This window comes from Pyrgilauda ruficollis, unplaced genomic scaffold, assembly GCF_017590135.1.
Source record: "Pyrgilauda ruficollis isolate IOZ18807 unplaced genomic scaffold, ASM1759013v1 scaffold25, whole genome shotgun sequence".
Taxonomy (NCBI): Eukaryota; Metazoa; Chordata; class Aves; order Passeriformes; family Passeridae; genus Pyrgilauda; species Pyrgilauda ruficollis.
In genome coordinates, this window is record NW_024523822.1 from 8541001 (window position 1) to 8561824 (window position 20824).

At 36.1% G+C, this 20824-nt stretch overlaps 1 protein-coding gene across 8 annotated transcripts in view; it reads left to right on the forward strand.

The window, feature by feature from the left end:
- The window catches only part of VPS13B (vacuolar protein sorting 13 homolog B), a 429893-nt gene that overhangs the window by 350074 nt on the left and 58995 nt on the right, over positions 1-20824 (forward strand). For all 8 annotated transcript variants that reach the window (XM_041470605.1, XM_041470603.1, XM_041470604.1 and 5 more), the window contains 2 exons: positions 310-494; positions 16133-16329. In XM_041470605.1, coding sequence (XP_041326539.1) covers positions 310-494; positions 16133-16329 — 382 coding nt within the window. The remainder of the gene's footprint in view (positions 1-309; positions 495-16132; positions 16330-20824) is intronic.

Below are 20824 nucleotides of genomic sequence, written 5' to 3' on the forward strand. Positions count from 1 at the left end.
TTTTTTCTAGATTATAAAGTAAAAATAGTAGTAACCTATTAGACATTACTTGCCTCTTACAATGAATAACTTTATATTTTTTGGAAAAGCAGTTGAAAAGACATCTGCTAGAATTAAAAAAAATACTTTAAAAGACTTTTTTTATTTCTTTCCATTAAGCTGTAATGTTTCAAAAGTCAGGAAAATTGCTTTTTTATTTTCTCTCCTTTTGATCCCAAGGGATTTCTTTTTAATCACTTTGGTTTCATAAACCAGCATGTTTCTTTCTAGAAATTGCATAACAGATTATAGCTTTCTTTCATTTGACAGAAGCACAAAAGCTGCCCAATGCCTATGAAGTTGTGTTTTACAATGAAACTGAGGATAGTCCAGGAATGATGCTGTGGAGATATCCAGAACCTAGAGTGCTCACTCTTGTAAAAATTAACCCTGTTCCTTTTAATACCACTGAAGACCCAGATATTAGCACTGCTGACCTTGGAGATGTTCTTCAGGTGGGTAATGAGTTTTCTACTTTCAGTAACAAATGAAAATGTTACTGCTGTAAAGTGAAAGTTTTCTAACTCAGATTTATTAAAAACGAGTACAAAGCAAATGTCAGGAGCTCTATAAAACCAATATGTGGTACATTGCACAGCTTGAGCATGTCTTTAGTTTCAAAACTACTTGTATAAACCTTTTACCCACTTACCTCTGCAGTTTTTATGTTGCATAATAAGCTATAGCCAAGTTTATCAGGTTTAGTTTGTGAGCATACAGTTTTTATTTTCTTTTTATGGTTTCGTCCATCAGTCTTTGCATAAAGACTTCATTTGGTTTGAAACTGAAACACGTGAGGAAAGACCTGGTCTGAAATTTCCAAGATCTAGTGGAATCATTGAAGTAAAAGCTCCAATCTGGCTCTTCTCTCCTGTTTCTGTGGTGGCAGATGGCTGCACTGCTCCTAGTAAGATCCACAGGGTAGGGGGAAAGGGTCTGTTTTCACTCATTTTTCATTGAGAGGGTTGAAGTGGATGGTGCAGTTTGACAGTGGGATATCATGGAACGTCTCTTTGAAGGAAGGCTGAGTGCTGCTGTCTCCATGCCCCAAAAATAGACCATACCTCAAAATTACACTGATCCTTAATGTGCTGGAATTTTTGCTTTCTAATGTATGCAGTTGGGTCATTACATTTTCTCCTGTCTAGTGTAATTCTTTTTAAATTCACTTATTCCTTGCATACATATTTTGATTTTAACTCAATTTTAATTCTGGTAATCTCTGTTTCCCTTTTATATTACAAATTGGACCTGTCATTTATTTTTAATTTCAGTCTGTTTGTTAATCAGAATAGTGTTGTGAGTCAAGGGAAATAAATATTTCCCAGTTCTTCCTATTTGTTCAAAACTGTTGAATTATATTTCATTATTGCTGTGATGTTAAAAATTGCTTTTAAAATTGAATTATTCACCAATATGCTTTGAGTTATGAATAAGTAGGATAATCTTCCTCAGATAAATGATTTAATGTTATTACCGTGCACATACTGTTGGTGAGATCATGTAAGTGTCCTGCCAATTTCTTTGCCCTCTAGACAGCCAAATGTCAGCTCCTTTCAGTTACATGAAAATTAAAATTAAATGGAAAAAAATCAGCTCCACTTGGCATGAGGTTTGAATAAAAGATCAAAATTGTGTTATTGTAGGCTGTCTTGATGACCTATTAAGTTGCTATGAAAGCCAGCATTTTGCCTCCTTTCAGGCTGGTATTTTTGAAGCACGGCACACCAAGGTTTTGATTTCATTACATTACACTCCCATTATAGATAACAGACATCATGAACCATTATGTATGTGCTTGTGGAACAGTATGACCCTGTCCAAGGGGAATATCAGCTCTTCTTCAAGTGGACACAGCTGGACTTTTAGTAGCACACAGCTTCTGCTTTGTGCTTCCATACAACGGTCTAGAGAAGAGAAGATCCAGCCCACTATGGTTGCCTCGGGGAGTGAGAAGCACCCAGCTACCAGGGGTCAGGTTCTGTCAGCCTCTGCTGGTGTTCATGTCATTCTTCAGATTTCTACCACCAGAGAAAATATAAAGATATCAGCCAAATTAGAGGACATCTAGTTAAAAGTTCTGCTTTGGGCACATGATGTGCAGAAATGCCAACAAGAACATCCACGCTTTGGTTGTAGGCCATTAATTATGGTAGTAATTGTTGCCTGGCTCAAGGTGGTGATTTACCACATTTTCCAGAAATGGCCATACACCTGATGAACCATTTTAAACATGGGCAGTGTGCTTTTTTTTTTTTTTTTTAATTAATCTAACAGAGGTATGTGGGTGGAATAAGTAATGCAGGGAAAATTTTTGATTTCTTTAGGTAAAGTGCATTTACAAAATACTCATATCGAACTTCAGATTTTAATTTAAGTTAATCATGAGGCCTTTAATCAGCTCCACTTTTTCCCTGTGTGGATACATGTTAATTAATATAATGGGGATTTGGATTTAGTGCATAAGGAAAATTCATTAAATACAAAGAGAAAAAAGATAAAACAGTATTTATTTTATTCCACTCTTGAAATGAAACATTAGAGAAACATCTGTAATCCAAAGACTTCAGCTTTTTTGAAAAAAGGATCTAAATTTAAAAGCAATAATGATGCTAAGCTATATTAAAATATACTTTAAAAGCTTTCCCAGGATTGTGGATGTGTTCAAATGCAAGGAGGACCCATAATGTTCCCAGCTGTGTTACCAGTCTCCCTTAATCCTCTGCTTCACAAAGATACAGTCAAAGGTGCCCTTCTGCAGTTTGTCTTGAATTTTTGAGGGTTTTTTTCCTTGAAGTTTTCCAGTTGCATGTTCGTTCTTTCTGAGTAAGTTGCTATGACATTTCATCTAGTTTTCTGTCTTTGTTAAACTTTTAGCATAATGTTTTAATCATGGGTAGGTTTTAGAACTCTCTGTTTTTATAGCTATTATTCAAATTCCTGGAACTTGCAAAAGCTTCACCATAAAGAGAATTTTTCTAAATATTGAAGGTGCGTGTTATCTGGTACAGCCAAAGGATAGAGAACAGCTTCAGATTATAAGAGTTGATATGAGCTATATTGTTTCTGTTGAACCCTGCCTTGCTGCTATTTCTGAATTGCCCCAAGAGCTGTTTTCTTGTGCTTTACCTTGTGTTGTTGCAAAGGGAAGCAGTTTCACAGGTCAAGTTTGTAATACTTTGTTTTTACAGTCCAAACATTGTTGCTTTTATCTGTGGGGGGGAACGGGAAGAACTTCTGTCTCTGCCATGGTATACCACCTGGCATTTCTTTAGCAGGTTGAAATAGAGCTTGGATCTAATAGTTTGAAGGAAGTGAGAATCCTAGATCCGATTGCAAGAAATTGCAGCAGGATTATATTTCTTTGAGCAGGTGGAAAGTACCTTAATTTGTTGTTTTCCCTGTTTAACAGACATGGCAAACTCTATATAATCTTTAAGCCCTTATTGACTCATTTTCCCATGTTGTAAATGTCCTTTGGCTCTGTGTGATTTACCATTCTTTCAGATAACTAGTATTTGAGGAAACACCTTTCAAAGGTAAAGAATGGTATTGACATGAGAAACATGCCCTCCTCAGGACTAGAAGGAAGTCCAAACTCGGAAAATTTTCACAAAAATTTTTCAAAAGGTAAAAAGCAATATGAAGTAGCAATTCCATTATTTTTAAAATATTGAAGATTGATATATTGATAAGCCAAAAAGAGGGATGCTTTCTGAGACTTTTTCCATTATAACAGATGAAACTTAAATAATTCAAGTAGACTGCTGGTAAGAGGAAGTCTTGTGGTAAAAGATGAGCAACTTCAAAAGCCTATTTTGTTCTGTGCTTAAAGAAATACATGTATGTCTTTTGTTTATGTACACAAAATCAGAGAGGAAAAAAAAATCTACTGGTCTTGCTCCAAAAATTTAGTTACTGCTACATTTAGGTCACTCTCATGTGCAGATAGTTTCTGTAACAAAAACTGTGCAGGCGTTTATAAATTTGTCTCAGTGAGTAATCACATGTGAAGACTTAAGGCCTGCCACAATTTCCCAGGTTAACATTGAACTATATTCTTTAAGGCAACCAGCTCATCATTATGGGGCAAAGATGTTCTAATTGCTCTGTGATGGTCTTGTGGTGTGGCAGTTGGAGTTGGAATCTGTGGACAGTGATGATTCTCATTCCTATGAAATCTGACCATGAAATGTCTTTCACCCAGAACTTTGAAGCCTGGTAATAGCCTTCAAACAGATTTTAGTTTAGAATGTATGTTGAAATGTCTCCTGCAGAGATATCAGAATTATACAAGATACATGAGCATCTTTAGGAACAAGAACGTGCTGGACAGCCTCAATTGCAGAGTAAGGGCTTCATAGTCTCTCTCTTCGTCTCCTAAATAATGAGGGCATTGGCTTGATATGGCTACTAGGCCAGTTGAAATAGAATTTGTGGCAATTTCCTCCATTCTGATTGTTCTGGTTGCCTTGAAAATATGACATTTGGATGAAAGGAGTAAGAGTAATTTCTGCTTTCAGACAATAGTTTATTATTATGCAAATAATTCCAGTGTCCCAGAACATAAAGAATAATTGAAGAATATATTCTACATCATAACAAAAACCAGTATTTCAGAGCTGTTGTGTGATGCTAAATTTAACTGTGCTTGTACAGTTACTTGGATCTGTCAGGTCCATATCTGAGAAAGGACAAGTCATCTTCATTTCTGTGATATTTTTAAAATTAAAAAGAGGGAAAGCAGAAAAAAAAAGCAGAGAAAAATCTGTTACTGATTCAGTAGTGACTTTCACATTGTGCAGATACAATATGAAGCTAGCTACATTTAGATATTTAACCTCAAAGAAAGTTCTGTTGAATATTTGTGCTCTGCGGCTTAGAACTGTAGTTGCACTGTGTCTAGTTTCCCCAAAAGTCTTCCTGTGTCTTCCTGCAGTCTTAAGAATCTCAGATTTATGTTTGTCTTTGCCTGTGATGTTGTTATACTTTTCTGTTGTAATCTGGTTTATGTTTTTATATCATTTATCTTTACCAAGAACAAGGTTGACAGGTTTAGGTTGGCAGGGGAGAGAGTGAAGATTGGGTGGGTCTCACCAAGGTAGGAAACAGTTCATATGCCATCAGGGAAATCCTCTGCTTTTCTGTACAGACAGGTGAACAGGACACACAAATTATCTCCTGTACAGCTGGAGGCCTGTTTTTATCTAGTGAACCTTTTACAGAAATTCTCATTTATTGTCATTCCATTGTAGAGTTATCTTTCCAGTGAGGGATGTTGCTGGCACTGCCTCATATCTCAGACAAAAGCTATGTCTTGTCACAAGAGCATTTACCCAAGTGGCATGGATTTAAAAGCAGGAGAAAAACAGATTTATCTAATCAAAGTAATCGTACAATGTGTAGTGTTCCAAATTCTGAGTTATCTGATTTAGTTAAGATGCATCACTAACACAGACTTAAAATTCTTTCTCCTGGATTGTCATCCAGTGGGAGATGTAAGCTGTTAAACAAAAGAAAGATAAACTACAGCATTTGCTCATTTCTCCATATGAAGTTAAAATAAAATATCTGCTGAACTATAACCCTGACAGGTTTTTGTATTTGAGGATGTTTCCCTTGTGTACCTGCCAGGATTCCTATTGCACGCACGTGTAGTCAGCATTATAACAGCTGATGAAACGATGAATGCATGCTGAGGTCTCCTTTTTTGGCCTTTCTTCTTTATATAGTGTCCTGAGATACAGAGCACAGGTTAGAAAAGTGCTGATTAAATTAACCAAATCTCAAGGTCTACTGAAGAATATTTTAGGGCTGTGAGTATAGTTCTGAGGTTGCAAGGGCTTAACTGGGATTTAATAAGGAAAGACTACGTAAATAAAACCACTGTGGTAAAATTCACACAGAGCATTTCCAAAGGTGATGAAATCTTTTTTAGGAGAACATAAAATATCTCCAACTTCAAAGGGCAGGGATTCAAAAATTTGTCTGTTACATTGCCTTACATGCATGTGCTATTTAAATAAAGCATTTGCAAACTTGCTAGTCTGGAATTTGATTTTTTCAACACTGTCATCCAATAAATAGTCATATTCTAACACCTTGTGGCTGTTCAAACAGTGGCTTAAGGAAGCATGAGCTTAAGAATGATTGACATTAGACCTACTGTAAGTCATTATTCCAGGAAGGATTTGACATGACAGTCAACAGGAAAAGAATTATGATCAATGTCAAAGACATTCATTTTTCCTTTTAACAGAGAATACCTCATTTTTGGCTGGCTCTGCTTCCCTTTTACTTTTCATTCCCTGTTGGGGCTAAAATATTCAGCTGGGCATTTGAGAGTCTGGGAAAAGTGCTTTCTGGGAAACCACAAAATTTTGATTTATTTCTTATATTCCCTAAGCAACAACTATTTTGGAAATCCAGATGATTTGTGCATGACAGGTTAGTGATTTAAGTTCACGGTGTTACAATATAATAAGCTGTAAAGTTCAACCATGCTTCTTGATAAACCTGTTGGTTTCCAAGTTATGGAATCTACTGCCACGCAGTTCAGTACTGTCTTCAAACAATGGGACTTTTTAGATGGATGAAGAAATAATTTGTCTGGCTGTTGTGAATTGCTCAGAAGGCAAATTTGGTGTTTTGTCTGCTTTTTAAAGCTTACATTTCATGTTAATTCTACCTTTGGATGTTATTCAAAATTACTGTATTAGTCATACCACTACTGTATAAAGATTCTATACAGTGATTTTATTACTTCTCTACTTGGTGAAGAGTTGCAAGAAACTTGAAAAGAAGCAATTATTATTGAACATACCTGATCATAAACTAGAAATGTAAAAAATGCCATTTATTCTAATGTAGGGAACCTCTTTCTCAGCAGTGGATGCAGTGTTTCTGTTTGTGCATGAGTACACAAATATGGGTGCAGGTCATCACATAAACAGTTGCTCTGTGTAAGAGGCCTGTAGGTTTTCTTGTAGCTTGACCCACGTACACTTCAGATGATCTGCAGGCGAGCAAATTTTCTGATCTGAGTTTTGCACGTTTTCCAAAGTTAAGACTCTGGCTATTAATTATAAGTATTGTCTTCATTTTCTTGCAAGGAAGGAAGTAGGGACTAAAGAAGTTGGAGTCTTAAGCAGATGTTGAAACAGAGCCTGTTTTCTTAGGGAATTCCAGCTTTAAATATTATTTGTGAACTTCCTTGCCTGAGAGTAGGATTATCTCAGACTTTACTATTTTGTTACTGGTTTGTGTGTGTATAATCTTAATTATTTTGCTGTGTGATCTTAGTGTTCCCTGCATCAAGATGAGACTGTATCGTTTGTCCTAGAGTTTCCCTGTGCAGTCTGCAGGGAGTTAAGCGTAACTTGTTGGGAATGTTAATGGAAGTTGTGCATAATTTGCCCGTGCATCACAGTGAAATTTACCCTTAGGGGTTACTGAGCCAGTGAAAATTCTACCGGGTGCCAGAGGACTGACGAAACCATCAGATTATCTTAATGACAGATTTACACTCTCCCTGTGTTCCGTACTCTTCCGAGTTTGTGACTCTGATTTATGAAACTTTGCAAACGCGAGTCCTTCCGGCTGTACGGTGACTTTGTGGTGCTTCTCATTGGGGTCAGGCTTTACTGTGGTGAGAACGTGTGGTCAAAATAGCTCATACACTGAAAATTATAAGGTGCATTTTGTGTTAATAGACTGCTAACCTCAATGGTCAGAGGTGACTACATTTCAACGTCATAATGCTTGTATTATTAATAAATACTGAAGCCTAGAAAATTAAAAACCTTCAATGAAATGTGGAAGATAGTTCCTGTATCAGACAGAGACAGTAAAGGGTGTTGAAAGAAGTAGGTGAGTCCCTAACATAAGGTCTCCAGTCTGTATACTTTCGTTTCTCGATGCCTGAAACAATACATTAGGAGCTAATAAATTAAAGAAATATTGTTACTTTTGCTGTGCAAAAGGCAAGTGATCATTCACATAAACTCAGTCACAAGGTAAATGACAATTAGTAGAAAAGTTTGACACTTAACAATACATTATTTTCCTGTTTAAAGTTCTGCAGAAATCTCAGTTTTAGCCCAGCACTATTCTGTGCTTTCTTTAAAAGAAGTTGTTAGTGTGTTTAGAGTAACTTTTCCATAATGAAAAAGCCAGTATCTGTGACAGATTACATTACTCCACACACCTGCATTTGCTCTGAACCTGCTAGCCTGATAAATTGATAAGTTGGTCATATGTTGTTTTAAAAAGGCAAAGAACGTAGTTCCTAATAAAAGAATGCTACATATTTCTTCTAAAAGGTTAAAAAGCATTTCTCAGGGCTCTTAAATTACCATATTCTGATACCAGGGGAAAATAAAACCTGGGCTTAGAGTCGTGTTTGTACTTAGAGGGCTTTCCGGACAGGAAGGCAATCTTGATGCAATTCAGTAAGCCACAATACCAGTGGGGCATCACAGGTGAAAAAATTGCAGCTGTACCCCTCACCACAATGTATTACAACTGTACAGTGGAATATTTCCTGTACAGAAATAGGGCTTGGTTAACTTTGTTTCCCAAGAGTAGATCACATTAAAATGTTATAAAATCATGATTTCCTGCATTTGAATACTTGTGGTTTCTCAACTGGTTCCAATATTACAAAAGGTTTTTTTTATAGCTTCTATTAGTTGAAGATGTATAGAAGCTTTTTTCCAAAGTCAGCTAAAAGGAAGTTATGTATTTTTAAAGAACAACTTTTCTCACAAGACAAGAGTTTTCTTTCACATCTTTTCATTACAACTCTATTTGATATTTATTTTATAAACTGCAGGACAGATGTAAATTTAAATAAAATGAAATAAATATACTAATAGGACTATTAGTATATATGTTTAATGGAGTTGAAAGAGCCATAGTATATGTTATTACTCAGATAGCCAAATAGTAGTTCTTTTCATTATTCAGCCAAAGACCTCAATACAGATAAAGGAAAAATTAAATTAAGCAGATATTGCATATTAAATTTTAGAGTAAGTATTTGTAATTTAAATGTCCTAGCTTTAGTACCAAATTTATTTTTTAAAAAAATTCAAAAAGAAGCAAAACAATTATGTGAAGAAATAATATGACATAATTTTGAAAAACATCTCCAGTTGGGGTGTCTGATTATTCCAGAGTGTTGACAATTGAGTGTACCATAGTGGAATATATTTTACTGCCTGAAATATATAGGTATGTAACACTTCAAACTCCTGTTAAGGTACAGAAAACTGTAATGAAAATACAAAGGAGGCTGAGGTGGTTGGGGCAGCAAATGCTTTGTACAACTAAATAATTTTAATCCTAGTATTACTGCTAATCCTGAAACTACTTATAGGAGGCTATATTTTTATCTCACTGTAAGCCATCTCTCTTTTTTTGGTGGTTTGGTTGTTTGGTTTTTTCCTTCATTGAAATGGGGATATTGGTGGTCTGTAGCTGTGCCAGGAAAGTCTGTTTTCTACACAGATACGATACAATCTTAGCTCTGAGGAGCGTTAAAAAATATTATCTAGCAGGCAAGTGGTTTGTAGTATGATTTCACACTGTCAATCACACAAAATACACAGGAATGTGGATGTTGAAGTATCCTACATTTGCCCAAAGTGTAGGTGTTCCACTGGTCAGATTGAATTGTGTATGTTGTGTGAACCAGGTATATTATAAAGTTCTATTCTATTTAATACTATTTTTCTTTTGAGCATATTTTCTACATGTTATATTATTTTTCTGAAGAGTTCTTTTGCTAGTTTTGTATAAATAATACTTCAAAATCAAATTTAAAAGTAATGTTCCTGGTAGTTATTGCCAAGACATTTTCCTTATAAAAATCTGCATAAAACTTTTTATTTCCTGCTACTGCAACTTCTGTTCACCTAATGAGAGAATTATATTTTTAAGACAGTTGGCCCTAAACCAGTAAAATATCTTAATAAAAGAATAGCTTTATTACAGAGCAATCAGTTTATTCATGCTCAGGAAGCTGGAGTCAAAGTCGCAGTCTGGGTTGGTGTCTGACTCAGAGTTCTAGTTTGTATTGTGTTCTGCCTCATTCACTGAGGTGGCCCTGCTTGGAGAAGATAAAACACACACACACACACTTCCTGTCTTCTGTGCGCATTTTTTTGTGCTGTAGTTGTCTCTGGACCAAGAATAGCTTAATTTCCAAGAGGAAGCGCCCACGATCTGAGGGACTGAGATTCAAGAAATGAATATATCTTCTGTAAAAGCTTCTTTTCTAGCAAATACATCAATCAAAAGGAAGCATCACTGAAAGAAACATTAAGCACCCAGATGTTAATATCTATCATTCTTTCTGAACTGGACAAGATGTATTTTCCAGCCTAAGATATTTAGTTTTAAAGTTCATTTTTTTTATACAGAGTTTTAAAATTGTATGCTTCAGTAGTTAATACTGAAGCCTTCATTCAACAACCTGGCTGATGGCCGTAGCTTTTTCCTACAGACACAAAGATGTTTATGAAAAAGATGGGATTACTTAAGAAATGGAGATATTTTAATTATTTCTCTGCTAGCTGGAAATTATGTTCATGTCTGAGACCTGTTAGCCTTCTGACAAAATGTGTATTGAATAATAGCTATGATCTTTTATGGTAACATGGCAGGTTGTGGAAGTCCCCTGATGCTGGCTCTCTGCTCAGCTGTAAAAATGTACCTGTAGACAGATAAGTGGTGTGCACCCAGCACTTTTCAAGTCCAAATTAGCCATGAACCCTAAAGCTGGGAGGATAACATCAGCTCACAGGAAAATATAGAAGCATGTTGTCATCGTGAAATTCTTTAAAAAGCACTTAGGGGTCAACACTCATCTTTCTAACAAGTCTTAATATTACACATGACCACTAGTGGGAAAAAGGAGTATCTGTAAAACACAAGGATAAAATTAACAACACATCATTAACAGACTGTGTAGCATTTATTGGCCCCCTAGTTTCCAAGTAGTAATTAACTTACTCTGGTACTGATAATGTGTGACACAATATATGATGAATAAGAAAAAACACAATCACATTGTTTTGCTTTAGTGGGACTACTTCATGTTGGTTACTGTCATTATACTGTCTTGCTGATAGGTTAACAAGTATGAAGGAAATTACTTGAAGTATGCAGGGTTTTAAGAGGATTTTCAGGTTTCTCATTGTTTGGCCTTTTTTTTGGGGGGGGGGTAGTGATGTGTATGTTGGAGCTTTCAGTTCTGCTCAAATCAGAGGTGTTTTTCATAAATGTGTTAGTGTAATATACATGAAAATTTTTGTCTTAAAATAGAGTGAAACAAGATTCAGAGAAAACAGGAATCTTCTCTCTTCTAACTAAAAGGATTTTTGCTCCAAGGCAACTGTTTCTGAACAGTTGTTGGTTTGTGTCATGCACTTTGCCAATACACCATTTTCCTTCTTCTTCCAACCACTGCCATGCCATTTTCAGATCTCCAGTGTCTACAGTTCACAGCAGGAAAGAGCAAAAGGAGCAGCCTTCAATTTCTCTGCTTAGAGTTTGGGCTGTTTCATACAGCTTTTCATTTCTGTTTCTAACCTCTGTTGTTAAACAGAGGCACTGCTGAAAAATAAAGCATTTGACTGTGGTTTTGCTCCCTATTGCCATAATCATCCTTCTAAATAAGTGTGTTTGCCACAGTGTGTGGTTTTCTAGCAAAACAGCTTTCAGATTCTTGGTTAAAGCTGAGCTCATGGTTAAATAATACTTTTATGCACACTTAGGTGACAGGTGAATACAATCATTGCAATTAAAACTGTCTTTGAGAGCTATGGAATAAGACAAAAAGCTGCAGGGAAGTGTCTGCTCGAGAACCAAGCTTGTTGTTTAGCAAAAAAATTAAATTTGCTTTGTTTGTGTTTGCTTTTATAGAGGCAGCCCTAGTGGTCACATTTTCTAAGAGGTAACAATTATATGAATTATAGCTTAGGTTTTGTTCAAATATTTTGAGGTAAAACCATACTTAATTTGACATGTGGGGAATTTCTTTGTTGCAGCTAGTTCACTTATTCCCACTGTTAATGATTCAGTTCTGGCATTATAACCCCTTTCCAGGCTTTCACAACTATTATTTTTGGCAGCTGATATTGCCCAGAGCTACCATCTTTCCTTAAACTTATCCAGATCAGGCATTAGTAATAAAGCCCCTAGAAAAAATAAAGCTAGATATGTAGAAATCAAAGATTCTAAGTCAACTAAGTCTTTTGCAAACTTCAAACTAGAAAGCCTACAGTTTGTGTAGTTCCAAAGCATGAGCTGTATTTTATGTAGGAAATCACATAATGTGTGTCCTTGATTTCTTATCTCTAATGTGCAGATGACACTTTGAAACATAGTGTCTCTTGCTCTGGTAGATTTCTTGACATGTTACAACATAGTTAGAAAAAATTGTAAACAAAATAATGAGGAATAATCTTTTCTACTTGCTGCATTAACTGTTCCATGATGTTTTTTCTGGCTACTCACACTGCTGAGTTCAGCAATCATTCCTGTGCCTTTCCAAATTTGTCATAATTCACTTTAGATGTTGTCCTGCACTACAGAATCACAGGATGGGTATGGCTGGAAGGGTCTGCAGTGGATCCTCTGGTCAGACCTCCCTATTGAAGAAGGGTCATCCCAGAGCACATGGCACAGGATTGCTTCCAGGTGGTTCTTGAATATCTCCAGGGGGACTCTGCAATCTCTCTGAGTCACCCACACAATAAAGTTCTTCCTCATACTCAGATGAAACTTTCACTGTGTTAGTTTATACCACAGACCACAGCCTGAAGATGAGTTACCAAGTTATTGCTTCTTTGTGGCGTAATTGTTTTCATCATTTTGCTTTGCCATCTTTCCTCAAGAGGAGTTTCAATACATCTACAACCTAATCAGTGGGTGGAAATACTGAAGTACCTTTTTTTTTAGTATAGACAGGATGTGTGAAATCCAGTTTAGGTTTTTTCAAGTTTTGCTCTGCCTTTATTTTGAATCTTTATTTTTAATGTCTCTAGATTATTTTCATCTACCCTCATTGATAGTTTTATGGTTTTTATATTGTAGTGCCACTTTAAAAATTGCCTTACTATACTCTTGAACTTGTTCTTCCAGCTCATTAATCTAGTGGGAATAGAATTCATCACCTTGCTTAGCCTCTTTTAAAACACCCATTGCTTTCTATTCTAATGCAATTTTGTGAGATTCTCACTAAGGAAAGAGTTTTGTTTTGAATGTAATCGAAGAGAAATAAATATCCTACCTATGATAGCTTTGTGAGACTTTCGTTGCACACGTATTACTCAATAACATTGATAAGAAAAGGTAATTCAGATTTTGACAGACATTAGGAAGCACAACCAAACCAAGTATTCAAATATATTTAATCAGGTTCCTAAAAGAATGCCAAGGTATTTTAAGGACTGAGATTTAAAAGTATGCAGAAATGAATATGGCTCTATATAAAGTATCTATGCAACGATAAAGGCTGCAGCCTTTTGTCAGAAATGAAACATATCCTTTTATAATTATGTAATTCCAAGACTTCATAGGAAATATGCCAAGTATTACAATATTTAACTAAACTCAAATGTTTTATCACCAGTGGAAATTGTGAAAGTTTAAAAAAAGAAGTATGTGAGTGTGAATGGCTCCACAATGTAGTATTAAAGACAGCAGATTATGGAGGAGGCTTTTTATGTGTTCCTAGTTAACATAGGGGAGTTCTTTGGATGTATCCAGTGTATCCATAATTGGAGGGTAGGAACATTGCTATGGTAGTGTAGCAGCCTTGAGTGTTTGACCACAGACGTTAAACACTCAAATAATTTAACACGAGAAGTTCTGAAAAAAATCTCAAAGTCTAGTGGCACTGAGAGCAAAAAAAATCGCTTTAGAGTGACTTTGAAATATGGCCACAAACTTAATGTGGTATTTCTTATTGCTGTTGCTGTGCACAGCACTATTGTACAGTTAGCAACAGAGAACCAAGAAAGATGTTTTCTGGCTTATCAAGCCCAGCCTTCTCCCATATTGGGGCAATGCTTGTTATTTTCTCCATCTAATTAACAAATCAAGCTTTTAAAAGTAGCTCTGATGAGCACCAAGGCTGTCCTTGCACATCCCCATCTTTTTTCTGTACATTTTCTATCCTTACACTTTATTGGCAGGGCAACTCAATTTTGACACAACATTTCTATGAAGCTTTCTTCTATTAAGTGTTTCTCTTCTGCGGTGTCTGGATGGAACAATTATGTTCCTGTTGTTTCATTTCATTTAGTCTTCAACTCTCCCCAGCAAGAGTTAATACAGTTTTAAGATGAAGAATTGGAAAGATGACATACTTCAGATGAGTCCCCACTGATGTCTTATGCAAATCAATTAATATTTGCCCCTCACTTTTGGAAATATGTCACCTGAAGTCTCTCAGGATGGTATTTGCTTCTTCCAGGCTTCATCATACTGCCTCACACTCTTCCAGCTGACATTTACAGATCTTAACCCTTTCCAATTGAATATGCAGCTTATAAACAAATGTATTATCTTTACACATATGACATGTGGGTTTTGATATTAAAACAATCCCTTTTTCTCACATGCTAGTCTTCAAAATTAAAGCAGGTCTCCTGATTGTTACTGCAGTGGTACTCTGTGTTACATACATTACTGGCATCAGAGGTTTACTGACAATTATCAGATAATTTTTTTTTGTCCTATATCTTGAACTAAAAAAAATTTTAGAGGCTGTGGTTGCTTTTTTCAGCCTTCACATATCATCGTGGCTTGACAGATGTAGTTAAAATCCACCTTTCAGGCTCTGTGGTTCCACATGTTAATTCCTCCTGAATTCTTTGGTGATTATTTATGTTCCTTTGCCCTCCCCAGCTTGAACCATTGAGCTCCCTGAATTTTCCTTCTTAACCTTCATTCCTGTTAATTAATCAGCTTACTGTCATCTCCATCTGCATTATAATCTTTACTGAATAACAAGGAAGAATGCTTACAAAACTTTTTCTAAATTCATTTGCATCTCCTCCACATTCTTACTTTTTTCCCAGTTATTTATATATGTATGTCTAAACACAGCGATAAAACAGGTAATAACACATACATATGCATTTTTTTCTTATTATTTGCTTTATGTCAGCTTGACTTTTAGTAATCTTTAGTAAATCTGTGGATTTCTGCATCTTAATTCTAAAATCTTCATAGCTGACTGATTTTGCATTTGTTTTAAATTCATATTCTCATTCACTTTCTTGCTATTACCAAAAAAAAAAAAAAAAAAAAGACACCTAGAGTAGAACTTTTTAAGATCTGTACTTTTACTAAAATTGGTTTTCTATTGCCTATAGAAATGTCAATAATAACTTTCTCTCCAATTCAGTGATGCATCCTGAAATAATACAAGTGGATTATTTACAGATTTAAATTTAGGGATGTAATTAAACAGAAGCCATTATGTATTTATTTGGCTTCATTTGCCTTTATTTGTCTAAATAGTCCTTGAAAGAAAAGATCATGTGCTTACAAGTGCTTCATTATTTCACCCAGGATTTTTAGCAATGTGTTGCCCACCACAAAATGTTGTGTTGTCCATTATAATTTTTTCTCTGCGTTACTGATTACTTTAATAAACTTATATTTTGTTATGTAATAAAACTAAAACAATGAGTTAAAAAAATTAATGATGACTAGAGTGTCTTTGATACCATGATGTGTAGACATCTGATGGATTTTTTGGCTGCATAATACAAATAATGTTCAGATGAATTGTCTTTGTTATTCATGGTTTCCTGTGGAACAAGCAGCTATTTTTGTACAGAGGAAGAGAAAGTTGGAAGTGTTAGTCTGCAATGATGCTCTAAATACATTTTCATTTAAGTCAAGGCAGCACAAGATCTGAGTAATGGTTACAGTCAATATTTTCTGTATGACCATTTACTTTTATTTAGTTTAATTAGTTTTGCACTTTTAGCGTATAGATTAAGCTGCATTATATTTGCAATCAAGCATAAACTAATTATGCCTTATCACATAATTATGCCTTTTATCACAGGTTCCTTGCAGCTTGGAGTACTGGGATGAGCTTCAGAAATCATTTGTTGCATTCCGGGAATTCAGTCTGTCAGAAAGCAAAGTCTGCGAGCTGCAGCTGCCCAGCATCAGCCTTGTGAATGATCAGAAGGAGCTCATAGCCTCTGACCTGTGGAGGATTGTCCTCAACAGCAGCCAGAACGTGGCTGATGACCAAAGGTAATTTTAAAGGAGGAGGGAAAAAGACATCCAGTGCCACAGTCCTAAGAAATCTGTTTCAAGAAACTTAGAAGATACTTTTTGTATATCTAAGAGTGGTTAGTCCTGTACGAGCTTCATGCTGTAGCTCATCACAGTACAGCACGGAGTGTGCACAAAAACAGCTTTCCTTTAAGTTCATAGGCATCATAACCATCCATTTTTTGAATGCAAGGCTTACTGAAAAGTGCAGACAAACACCTGGGTGCTGAGACCTCTTAGCTGCATAAGGCAGTAAAATCAGCTAATTAACAAGAGAAAGCTTAGGTGCAATCCATCCTATAATGTAGTAGTAAACATTCTTCTTGCATGAAATACTTTCACATCACCTTGATTGTCTCCTCAGTGCAAGTCAACAACTATTTTAAAGATACCGAACAAAATGTTGTTCTTTCAATAGTATTGCATTATTATTCACACAGATTGCTTACTATGCTGAAAGGGAAAAAAAACCTAATCAGTGCTTTTTTAACACTGGGGATCCATTTTTCATTATATTTGCAGCTAGAAACACTGTGTAATGACAGATGTGCACTCTGTTTGCATTCATTCCTTTTTGGCTAGTATGTAGAATAAAAGAAATAAGTATAAGTAAGTTCTGTCCAGAAACAGCAGTGGAATTGCTTTCAAAGACCTGCTTAACATTTTATATTTAGAGCAGAAAACCCAAAATTACTCTCTTGAACCATTGGTATTTGCTGATTCTTACTGCTTGTTTATGAACCCGAGCTTCAATGAGTATGTAGCATCCATGTATGTGTTGAATGAAGCTACAGAATTCAGAGAAATCGGGGAATATGAGCATGGCTAACAAAATCAATGAAGAAAATTAAACATCTGGTTTCCATTAATAGTATCAGGTTGGAAATGATTTCTTGATGTTAATTGTGAAAGAATGCATTTTCATCATTGAGAAGTTAAGTGTTTTAGACAAGGTTAATTCCTCTGAATGTGGGACCCTGGCAGAATTGCCTTCCTGGTCAGCTTAACACCACAGAAATGTGAACTCGGTGGGAACTGGAAAAGATGTAGTGAAATGTAGTAGATTTTTTTTTTCATCAAGACATTTAGCACTGTAGTCATGTTTATTGTTTTCTGCTGGAATAGGGTTTATCACTAGGTGCAGTGTTTCATTCAGGGAGCTCTGATAAGCTAATGAGCTGTAATTGTTCAGAAACAACAGGAATTGAACTGAAGCATTTGCAGTTCACTGCACAAGGATGGCAGGAGATGAATGAAGGCAGCAAAAAACATTTACCTCACTGCTGAAGCGTTTGAAGGTAAATAAACAGAAGAGAAAGAGGGAGGTCAAAGGAAAATTCCTTGAACTGACACCTACCTGTCCAGACGCTGCAGAGTCACTAGTCCTGATACGTTTGTTAGCCTGGGGAATTCATAATAGCTTTAAGAAGTGTAGCTTATACCTACATGAACTAACAGTAGACTGGAAATTTAAAGATTTGTATAAGTCAGGGTGAGCTCCAGAAGCCAGAAACCTGTGGGATATACAAGGAAACCCTCTGATTTGTATCAGGGGAGAGAAAAAGTTATATTCCCTGCCTCAGCAGTGTTTTTAATTTGGAGGCATGGGTTTGTTCTCATGACACCATACCTGGAGTACTGTGTCCAGTTTTTGGGGCCCTAAACTTAAGAAGGATGTGGACCTGCTGGAGTGATTCCAGAGAAGAGCCACAAAGATGATCAGAGGGCTGGAGCATCTTTCCTGTGAAGGCAGACTGAGAGACTTGGAATTTTTCAGTCTGAGGAAAAGGCAGCTCCGAGGAGACCTCAGAGCAGCATTTCAGAACCTAAAGAAAGCTGGAGAGAGACTCTCTACAAGGACATGTAGTGATAAGGGGGGATGGATTTAAGTTGAGGGAGGGCAGGTTTAGATTATATATTAGGAGCAAATTCTTCACTGTGAGAGGGTGGTGAGGCGCTGGAATAGGTTCTCCAGAGAAGCTGTGGTTACCTCATCCCTGGAGGTGTTCAAGGCCTGGCTGGGTGGGACTTTGACCATCCTGGTCTAGTGTAAGTTGTCACTGCCCTTGGCAGGGGAATTGGAGCTATGATCTCTAAGGTTCCTTCCAACCCAACCATGTCTGTGGTTCTATGCTAAAAATTCAAACTGATCTCTAACTTCAAACAAAGCTGTACTGCAAGCTTTCTTAAGGATGGCTGCAGGAAGGACTGGTGTGGAAGAAGTAGTCCTGACCAGTAAGGAGTGGTCCTTCTCAGGAAACCTTCATAGGTCAAACCAAGAGCAGATGTTGCTCAGATAGGAGGCTTTGACCTACAGTGTTTGTGGCACAATGGCTTTTTCTCAGAAACACAGCAAACATGCCAGTGATACATCACTTACCTGGAGGTTTTGAGACAGAGCCCAAGAGCTGAATGTGTATGGTTACAGCTACAGAACAAATTTAAGGTAATAGTTAAGCCCTGAGGGGTCATGTTCTGTTAAATGGAAGCCTTGTGTAGGAGGTGATGACAGAAACTGTGGACCTGCAGAGAACACAAACCTTTCTAGGCATCTAGTGGCTCATAGGAAGTCTATGTTGGAAATAACTTTGCTGAATATGGCTTCATCAAACATACTGCTGCTGGTATGGGTAATTTCTTCTCACCAAGCACTCTGAAATATGTTCTAGATTCGACTAAGCCAAAAAATGCCAGACTTTCTTGGTTTTGAGAGAGACAGTGCCCATGTTGTGGTAAATGTCAAAGTCTTGTTCCTAAAGCCAGCATTTAACATGGGATTTTGCAGACTTGTGGGAAGAGCCTCAAGGCTTAATGCCAGTGCTGAGTGTTAAACTAGGGAATTCTAATGCTTAGGGATCTGTGAGAGTAAGGAACACAGGCTGCATAAAAGTTGAACCTCACATTTTCCTTTACACTCACAATGATTTGACATTAATTACATGCTGCAACTGTATGATTGGTTAGCAATTGTAATGCACTATTAATTGCAAAGTATAAAAATGCTTAGTCTTGTTCAAGTTTATCTTCTTAGTTTGATGTTGCATTTTGGGTCAGACTCTAACCACTGCCATATGCATGCAGCTGCTGTTCAATGCTAATATTTTTTCCTTAAAATTCTGCAGGTTTTGTTGGGTTCTTTTTTGTGGTAACCTTTGTGATATGCTAATTATTATTAGCAGAGAGCTGATCCATTGTGGTTTAGTGCTTTATTACTGATTCCTAACCTTGGTTATGAAGTATGAAATTTAGGTGTCTCGTGTGACAGGAAAACAAGGTTTGTGAGAAGATGTGGATTCAGCTGATACAATGAGCAGTAGCTGGCAGGGTGAAATAGAGCAGCCAGTAATGAATATGGGAATATGCAGAGATGTCATGATTCAAATCCTGTGGTATGCAAGCTCTTCTGAGATTGATCAGGAGCTAACTTGAAGTATAAAAATTAAGGAGCTGTCTGGTGAAGGGCATAATATATACATGTATGTTGTTTATTTTTGAGAATTTTGTATCCTATTCATTATTTCTATGTATGTATACGGTTTGCACGAGCACCTATGAAAGTTTATTCAATGAATGAGCAAATTTGAAGTACTAAGTGAAATAATTTAGCATCTCTTTGGGGATGTAGTACTGTGTTTATGAAAGAAATCATATAAATGACTGTTTATGGAAGACCTTAAAACAGAGGATTACAAAGAAATTATCACAGAATAAATTATTTTTATGGGTTGCATTTGCCTGTTGCAGGACTAACAAATCATAATTGAAATTACTTTATAAGCTCTGTTTGGTTGGTGAGACACTAAAGCCCCTTCCTGGTTTGGTTGGGAACGATTTATAATTTATTTTTTTTGTTTAATTGGGTTACATTACAAGATGTTTTGTATATTTGTGCATCTTCTGGATAATTTAAACAGTATTTTTATTGTTACTGACATATTAATGTAAAATAGTAATTGAAAGTGCCTTAAGATACAAACCATGAAACAAGTACAAAAACTTTTAAATAAGCCTTAAATTGCTACTTTTTAGAAATTCAAGTGAGGAATCATGATCATGTTTCTTGCTAATTGTTTCAGCTTTTATTCAAAGTAAATGATGTACTGGATTTTGACCTCTAACAATTTGGGTTCAGACCAGTATTTGAGTCATAAATTAAATGAGTTAAGTGGTCTCTTTCTTCTTCCCAGTGGATATTTTCCCATGTTGTAGTTTCATCACAAATGGCAGTTTTGGTTTAAATATTTCTCCCTTAAAATAACAAGAATAATGCAGGTCACTGCTAAGTCATTGTTCTCAGTTGCCATATGTTTAACTTGAGCTGCTTTGCATGATGTGAAATATCATAATTTATATGACTTCAAATGTAGATATTTTCCATTTTAAATATTCTGATATTTCCCAGGACTTAATAAAGAAAAAAGAAAAAAAAATCTGGTAATAAAGTCAGGTCAGTTTTATTTTTAATTTCCTCTGC